The sequence below is a fragment of the Asparagus officinalis genome, chromosome 9 (genome assembly GCF_001876935.1).
Source record: "Asparagus officinalis chromosome 9, Aspof.V1, whole genome shotgun sequence".
Lineage (NCBI taxonomy): Eukaryota > Viridiplantae > Streptophyta > Magnoliopsida > Asparagales > Asparagaceae > Asparagus > Asparagus officinalis.
The window spans coordinates 1,523,997-1,533,256 of NC_033802.1; the positions used below are offsets into that span (position 1 = coordinate 1,523,997).

At 36.7% G+C, this 9,260-nt stretch overlaps 1 protein-coding gene and 1 long non-coding RNA gene across 2 annotated transcripts in view; both read right to left on the reverse strand.

The window, feature by feature from the left end:
• LOC109823644 overlaps nt 1-4,620 on the reverse strand; it is a 16,863-nt gene extending 12,243 nt beyond the window's left edge. Inside the window, exon 1 of the long non-coding RNA XR_002242430.1 lies at nt 4,550-4,620. This is a non-coding gene — a long non-coding RNA (uncharacterized LOC109823644). The remainder of the gene's footprint in view (nt 1-4,549) is intronic.
• Nucleotides 7,303-9,260, reverse strand: part of LOC109824018 (5'-3' exoribonuclease 2-like) — a 6,874-nt gene continuing 4,916 nt past the window's right edge. Inside the window, exons 18-22 of the mRNA XM_020390522.1 lie at nt 8,742-8,878; nt 8,375-8,473; nt 8,238-8,307; nt 7,997-8,070; nt 7,303-7,804 (exon numbers count right to left, since the gene is read on the reverse strand). Of these exons, the coding sequence (XP_020246111.1) occupies nt 7,441-7,804; nt 7,997-8,070; nt 8,238-8,307; nt 8,375-8,473; nt 8,742-8,878 (744 nt within the window). The 3' untranslated portion in view covers nt 7,303-7,440. The remainder of the gene's footprint in view (nt 7,805-7,996; nt 8,071-8,237; nt 8,308-8,374; nt 8,474-8,741; nt 8,879-9,260) is intronic.

The window sequence follows — 9,260 nt, forward strand, 5'->3', positions numbered from 1 at the left end:
ACGAGCGGCCGGCGGTCTCGACAAAACGACGTAAAGACAAATGACGGGACGAAAACCGGATTCTAATTGTGAGTCCCGAAGACCCGAAAACGACGACGGAAGAGCGGCCCGGCGGTCTTCAGGAGGAATGAGGGTTCGAAGAATAGATGAGCGGGGGCGGGTCTTTTTGACCGGAAAGGACGAACGAGCCGAAAAAGACGGCGTGAGAGTCTCCCAAAGCGTTGTCCGTCGACAAGTTGGTTTTGGTGGCGAGGCGAGGGAGGTTTCAACAGAGAAGAAAGTCTTCTTTTGGGATGTTACAGCGTAGGTTTCTGATGTAACAACGCTCAAAGGATGGTATTAGTTAATGAAAGGTAAATTTGGGGATAAATTTTTGGGGTAGGGTATTGTCTATCTGTACTTAATTTTTGGGGGGCTGATGTATTTAATTTGCTGTATAAGGGCTTTGTGGTTATATGGTTTTTGGGCTTGGGGTGGGGATGAATGGGCCAAATTAAGTTGGTTCCCCCAAGCAATTTTCCCTTTAATCTATTACAGATAAGACATAATAGAGAACAAGGTCATTTTGGAGAGTACATAATACAATATAGTAGTATATACACCTAGTGCAAAGAAAAAAATTTTGAAGAGTTGTCTGGACTCTTGTAGTCTTATTTTCTTCATTTCTTAGCAAACTCCGTGGTCTTAGTTTCTTCATTTCTTAGTAAAATGTTTCTGAACAAATAAAGTAAATTCCCACCCCTTCTCTTTAACAGTCAGTTATAACAAGACAAGTTGCCACTACTGTCCTTAGCCCAAAGCTCACCAAAAGAAGAAAGCAAGAAAGAGCCATAGGCATCTGCAAAAGATAATCAAGCATGGAGACAAAGTTTCCACACGATAAAACTTTTACAGCCTTTTGAGAAAAGGGAGAATGCATACAACACTATTTTCTTTTGCCAAGGGTCTCCATCAAACAAGCCCTTTTGCTTTTCATTCAAATGAAAATTCCTGCATGGAAGTAAGGGAATTCTCGGATCTGGTACCTCTGCCACAAATCTCACTGATCGCCAGTTTTATCCAATCCTCAAAATTTTCATAACTATTGGCCTGTAGTGTTCCATCATTCGAAAGTGATGACCTGGGGATCCAATGAGATGGGGCTTCTCACTTGTTTATTGCTCTCTTTCTTTTCTTTCCTCGTCTTTTACGTTCTCACTTTTTCCCTCATTAATCCCAGTTCCATTTGAAGAGAATGAAGAGGACCAGTCAAAAAGAATGAAGGTACAACTAGACTGCCATGCATAAAGGCAGAAAAGATAGTATGAGAGGAGAGTGATGTCCCGGGATGATGATGGATTTTGATCATTGTAGGGTCGTCGTCTTTTGAGCATTTTGAGGGGGAGTTTCTTTAGTTTCCTTTATCATGTGAGCATGATTGTGTTGAGGACAACAAATATCTGCGCACCTATAAAAATTGCTTCTCTTACCCTCCCTGTAGTAGGATTAGGCCACCTATATATGCTTATAAATTATAGTAAGGGTAGGATATAATGATAGAGAAGGAATTGTTCCTGCCTCAATGATCAGGACCAGACGAAAGGAATGTCTTAGTGCATGGCCTCAATCCCGAGGACTCTATGTGGGCCTCTAATGAAGGCTGGAGCTTTGGCCTTTTGTAATGTTTAAAGCCTGGAGTTTTATCGTTTTAGCCCAACATATCAGACAACTCAGAGCATGGGATATCAACTTTCCGACCATGTGCTAGATTAAGCTCTGTTCACACAAGCTATTGAACAAACTATTTATAATGTTGTACAAGTTTAAGGATCTTTAAGTGGCTAATACATCTGGGTTTTTTTCTTCCTTAACCGATGATGTTCTAAATATTCATATCTTTGTCGCACAACAAACAATACAGACAGTTCTAATAATGACACAAAAGTTAGATTCAATCTGACTATACTTGGTCAGACATAAGAAAAGGAAATTCACTAATTTGTAAATTATCTCCGAAACGATTTCAAATATAACCAAGCAATGCTTTCTCCTAATCCTCAATCACATCGATTGCATCTAAAACTAACAAGATGTAGGACTTATCAGAGTTATGCTCAGCTTAGTCGGATTCTGAAAATATGATGATTCGTTTCTACCAATAGTTTGGATTAGCTACCAAAGAAAATAAAAGAAATATAGAAAAAAGGAATCTTGTAAACACTGTTTACAATCAAACTCTAGCAGTAGGGATGTTAGATGACGAATTGAGCATCCAAAGACAAGCTAGCTCCCATTATTGACAAATGGGCCAGTGTACATTCATGTCTTTGCTTCCATATAGGCACATAGTGAAAATAATATGAGCAGAATTTTAATGTGGTACTAAATATTTACCTATTTTATTTTTTGTTAGAATGGAAGACTGTTTTCTCCTTCAGTTATTCATCGAGGCGAGCTCTTATTTCGAGGATTAAGATGAGTGAATATGTTGTATCTTTTTTTTTCTTGAGGGATCAAACTATTCGTGAGCTTCATATATATTTACATCCTTCTTCTTTGTATCTTGTTTCATTATTATCTTTTTAATGAAATGCTGGGAGTTTATACCACACAGTTTCTTTCCATAAAAATTAAAAAAGGTGAGTGAAATTGGAGGGTGGAAACTGTTTGCAATATCTCCCTAGTTATGATTAGAGGTGTCATTAACCTCATTGCTCATAGATGCTATTAATAAAGTTTTTAAATAAGAAGGTAATGAAGTAATAAAAAAGATTTTCTCTGCTTCCTCAATTCTAACATCTAAAATTTAAAATACATAGGAAGATCATTCAGATTTTAATTCAGGAACCTTCATGCAAACCTGGAGAGACGTTATTTCTAATAAGGGCTTGTTTGTTTGCACGGAAGTAATTATGAAGTAGCTGAATTAAAAGAAGTAGAGGCTACTTCTGCTACTTCCAAGCAAAAAAGTATATTTGATTATCTGAAAAACTTACTTTCAATACTTCCTTAAACGCTTATGTGGCACCTACGTGTCATCCTTACCTCCAAAATATTTTTCCAATCCTCAATACTCAGAAGTAGTTCGGAAGTAGTTGAAATGCATATTAATTAGGAAATAAATAAAATTTTATTAATATTTCATTTATTAGTTACTTCTAATAACTTTTCATTGATAAATTTGCTCTTAATTTTAACAATTATTTTGTAGTAATTTGTGATGGTCGTCGGCCATCTTTTTTTAGGATGATGAGAACAGTTTGTCTATTAATTTTTTGTCTAAATATCACGTTGATATTACCATCAAAGGATCGAGGGAGGAGGGAAATTGGAGATTCATAGAAATTTATGGTAATCCGGAGTCTCATCGTAGGCGAGAGGTAAACAATTATTTTGAAGCTATGTGGTTGAAGGATTCTTCTTGCTCTCAAGTGGCGAGGGGTCATAGCGGCATGAAATTGGTTGTAACGTGCTAGATTAAATTAAAGAGCGTGATGTGACTTTGAAATTGCAGAAGCAACATGTGTTAATTACTTCCTAGTAATATTTCCAAATGTTATCCAAACAAAAAAAGTAAATGAAGAGGAAGAAGTTCTACTTTCATTACTTCTAAAAATATATGAAACAAACAAAAAAATGTTATTTCCACTACTTCCTACTTCATAGTTTTAAAAGTTACTTCTATAACATACTTCTTACTTCCAATACTTCCATTATCCAAACGGACCCTAAGTTTGTCTTTGACAAATTCTCCTGTGAAAATACTAAATAGCTCAAGCCTATATCAACCAGATGCTTCTTCTTCATCTACAACCTGTTATAAGACCTATGACACTATGTGCCTTCTTCTCAGGCTTCACCCTTCCAAAATTGGTTTAACCAACTTGATCCTAGTCGGCATGTCTCTGCACCACGTCACCCAACCAAACAAATAGTTGAGTCCACTCATGGGTGAAGTCTCTAACCCAACAAGATTAACATATTTTACCATAACATGTGATTATAAGGATTTGATATCTCCGCGTGCTCAAGACTGGCTCCCTTGGATTAAAGCACATACATCCCCCCTAAACTACAAATGACAATAGAAACCTGAAAGAATTATCTTACGTGCTTTACATGGTGATCAAATTCTCAGTGGTTGACTAATATCATAAAGATCTGCATAACATATATGCACCCAAAGTTGCCAAATTTCGCGAGTAATAGATATTCAGAACTCCGAGATTAAATACACAAACCAATTTGCTAATCACTGCAAATGAGACGAAGTGCTCACTACATTCAACCTGTATAAGATGGAAAACGCTCTACAAGAGAACCGATTACAGCCATAAAATATTTATAAATTATGCTTATTAGAAATGTAACTAAGTTAAAGGTGTATGTTAGAAAAGCATAAACAACTCATGCTTAACTGGAGAATGTTTTACTTCACAGTTCAACTAGGGGAAAGAATCACCACACAATCATACACATCAACCATTTTAATTATCAGTACTATCACATAAGCGTATCGCACATCATGAAAGCAATTAAAAGATAATTAGAAAAAGTGCAATGAACTTACTTCATCTTTTTCTTGGTCAGCTTGACACCATCCATCGTCTTCCAGCCATTTAACCAATTTAGCAAGCTACTCTCTGTATAGCTGCTACTCATTGGAAAAAGGAGTGGTCATGATTTCTTATCTCCTTCATATTTTCTCCTTGTATATAATTTCACGTTCACCTCCCCCTCTTTTACTTTGCTCAATCACCGTTCCTCTATTTATCATACAGAAAAGTAGCTAGCTTAAAAGAAATTAATACCCATAGATCCAAATAAAGAAACCATGAGACATTGAACTCATATGCAACCCAAAATAGAATAAGATGAGATATTTAAAAACAGAGCAACAGGAGACAGAAGTAATAAGCAAAAGAAATGAATAGATTTGGAGTTAACGACCACTGTGCCCGCAACATCAGTAATAATACATCATATGCTTCCGAGATTAGATGTCCTTCAAAACTCAAATTTTATGCTTCAATTTATAGACCGTAAATATCAACGAGGAGCCTAGCATCACGGAGGTAAAATTGGTTGAGTTGATTTCACAGCTCATCATCTCATCAAACTAAGTCTGTGGTCAGTTGACAGTAGAAATTTCTTGTTTCATTAAAAAAGAATTACAATATGCGAAGGATGCGTCCTCCTATAGAGTTACGAAACAAAATTGTACCAATTCCCAAACAGATAGGATTATCTTGAGTCTTCTCATGCAAAATTTTCAAATAACCGCTATCAAAAACAATTTAGGGTTTAATACTGCAGCATCAGGTAAATTTTTATGTTTTCATTGTTTAATTTTTTTCAGCTGAAAAGATATCTAATCCCTTACAAGCATTTGGCACCTACTTTGCCTCAAAAAAACCCTAAATTACGCAACAGAAGTATAATGGCATCAAATAATTCCTTTAAAGAAAGAAAACGTGAGAATTTGTAAAAATTGTTCGAAACCCTAACCTTTTATCGCGAAGAAAGGGGAATGTGCGCTGAATCCTGATGAAAGTAGGAAAGGAATTGAACTGAACAGGATTGAGAGGGGAAATTGAGAATTTGGAAGGGGGTTGAAAGATCACCCAAAATTTTGAGGAAAAGGGAAGAAATAGCGGGAAAAATAAAAAATAAAAATGACGCCTTTGAGTTAGCGGGAGACTTTGGGTTTGAAGGGATTTGTGACAGAAAATAAATGTGGGCTTTGGACTTGGGATAGATATTATTAGGCTTTGTCTTTGGGCTTTGTCTTGGGCTGTTATTGCTTCTATCTACAAATTCTGGAAGAAAAAGGTTATCCAAATTGTTAGGCATCCAGGTAAAAGAGTTTTCTGATGACCATCTACCTTTTAAATTTAAATCTTTGTTTGGCTAAAGGAAAATTTGCTTCTAGGCCCAAAATTTATATTTTCAATGTGCCCCAGCCCTTCCTATTTTTTTTAATGTTCTTTAGCCCCTCCTTTTTGAAAAAAATGTGTCCAAGCCCCTCCATCACTCCTTTTTTAATGTTCTTTAGCCCCTCCTTTTTGAAAAAAATGTGTCCAAGCCCCTCCATCACTCCTCCATCATGATTCCAGCTCATAGCCCCTCCTTTTTGAAAAAAATGTGTCCAAGCCCCTCCATCACTCCTCCATCATGATTCCAGCTCATTGCAGCAGTTGATTAAACATGCCAGTTATGATTAGACATATCAGTTGACTTAAATCCCGAATTTACCCTCATCTTTTTCATGTCAGTGGATATTAACTCTTTTCTGTAACATATTAACTCTTTTCTGTAACATGTTAACTCTTTTCTGTAAAATGTTAACTTTTTTCTGTAACATGTTAACTCTTACAGATAACATGTTAATTCTTACAGCTAACATGTTAACTCTAACAGCTAACAGGGGGAGGGAGGTGTAGGGGGAGGGGAGGGGAGGGAGGCGGGGCGGGGGCAGAGGGGGAACGGAGGAGGAGGGAGGTGTAGGGGAGGGTAAAATGGGGATTGTGTATGGAGTTTGCATGGGAACTTGGGGAGAGGGGCTTTTAATAATTTTTTCAAAAAGGGGGGGCTGCAGCACATGTTTGAAAGTTGGGGGGGCTAAGACACATTGAAAATATGAATTTGGGGCCTTGAAGCAATTTTTCTTTGGCTAAATGGTGCCTAAATACGCTATTGTTCCACCACATTTACATTTAAATAATCTAAATTATAAAAAATAATACTTTGGTATCCTAAGTCGTAAAAAAACACTTTAATATTCTACACTGTAAAAAACTGACATTTAAACACCCCATTGTTTCACGACTTTTGTACATAATCTCAATACCCTAATTTGTAAAAAAGTGACACTTCAACACTCTAAATCGTAAGAAAGTACAACTTTAATACCTTATGTCAGTTGTCAAAACATAATCCTAAGAATATTTTCTTGACAACTACACAAAAGTCCTAATGTGTTAAATTTTACAACTTAGGATATTAAAATGTTGTTTTTTATGACTTGAAATATCTAAATGTACACATGGTGAAACAATAAGAGTGCTTAAATTTTGCTCAAAAGTCACCAACTTTTCTTTTGTTATCTTAATAAAAGTTTTACTTATCAAAAAGCAGTTTCTTAAATTAGTTCTCTAAAACTAGTTTCTTAAATTTTCTGAATTTCCATTTGCTACACTATATTTGAACTTAACATACACTCACAGTCTATGGGATTAGTTCAGGAATTTAAGCTCTTCTATTCATACAATAATCTTGTTGAGGATGAGCATGATCCAACAAACAGAGAAACCATCTTTCACAACAAGAGTAATCACAACACTGATTTTTACATTACCATGATTACAGGACGAGGCTTCTACTTCAAACTTCATCCAAAAAAAAAAAAAAAAACACCAAAATTTGCCAAGAAAAACGAAAAATCTCACATCTTTCAACTACTTACCAACCTCTACTCTCCCTACTCTCCTCAGACCAATTCCTCTGGCCTGAACTCATGAAACTCACAGCACCATCTCTACCTCTGCCACCAACGTTCACCATTGCCGATCGCTCCCTCCAGTTATCACTTCCACTTCCACGTAGTCCGCATCCACTGCCTGCCTGAGCCCTGGACTGTCGCTGATCGTAACGACGCTTTTCATCAACAAAACCCCAGCCACTGCCGGAGTCCACTCTCTTGGCTCCATAATCTCCTCTTCCCCTTCCACGGCCTCTCCAGCCAGAACCAGCAACCCATCTCTCTCGAGCATTTTCAGGTACCGATTTTGATGCATCTTCAAATCTTCGCGTGTATCTCTGCTGACTGCACATTATTTTTTACATGTGAAGAGTTGAGTTAATCTGGGATTCTAAATTGATAATCAGCGTCATTGGATATGATCTACTAGAAATCAAATGTTTAGAATCAAATATTGCACGATTTCAATGCACATGCATCTCAAATGGTTAAACTCATACACAATTAAAAACATGTCTGAAGTTCTAGGTTACATACCTTGTTGTAGGTGGATGATATCCCTCATATTCATGCCACAACTGTCTTTCGACAATATCTGCCTCCGTGATTGTCTACATAAGTTACAAGCTGTAACTAATAACAATTCTATTTGCATGATAGTTACACATGATACGTATGGTAAGAGAAATTTTGTGAAGGAGTAAATGAAGCCGAGAATTAAAATGTGATGTAAATTTAGATAACAAAAAGTATACTCTAGAAGAAAAAAAAGTAAAACCTTCTCAGGTAGTGCTCCTAGTGGTCGCGGAATATGGTCATGATATTTAGGGTTTTCGAAAACTGATGACCTGCAAAGATGGTAGTGATGCACTTAGAATCAAAATGATTAATGATTTGTTATTAAAAAAAACTCACAGTACACAATCTTCAATGGTGTTTTCTGTTCCTGTAGTATTTGACATTAAAGTACAACATAAGTCATGACACAGGGATATATAGCCATTTATCTCGCAGCTGCACAAATGAATCAACATCATATTCAATTAACATGTAAAAAAAGATGCACGAGGTTAAAAGCTATATAATTAAACATAAAGAAAGTGTCAAATCATCAAATAATGAAGAGTTAAACAATAAATTAAAGAAAAAGAGCAATACAGACCTGCAATTGCATGTAATAGATACATAACAGATATAACGAAAACAAGAAGCTTAAAGAATGACTAATAACTGCATGTACATGGTGTATATAGTAGAACATATACAGTAGAAACAAGTATACCTGTTTGCATTGATCTCCTTTCTTTCAGTATCATCTTTCGACATTTTGCGAATGGAAGCAATTTCTAGCCCCAAAACATGGGACTCTTGTACAAAAATCTTCTCATGCCTGAATGAGTTTCTTTTCACTTCCTCAGCCTAGCAAAATTCATGAAGTAAGCAACACAGCCAGAAACTAGAAGGACAAATTTTTTAAAACGACTGTTTTTTAAAATTAATTAGTGAAACCGACCCCTCAGAAAAAAATTGAGCAAAATCGACCATATGAAGTGCACGGGACTGCTAGTCCCGTGCAGTTCTCCCAAATTACGCGATTTTGCTCAACATCGCGAATCCTCTTCCTCCGTTCGCAACCAGTCCCCCGCTTCCACTTCCACTCCGTTCGAAACCAGGTGGCTGGATTCAAAGTCCAAAGTCCCAAATTACGCTCAACATCACGAATCCTCTCTCTCCTCTGTTGTCATCCTCTCCCCCTCTCCCGTGACCTTCCGTTCTCCCCCTCTCTCCTCCGTTCTCATCC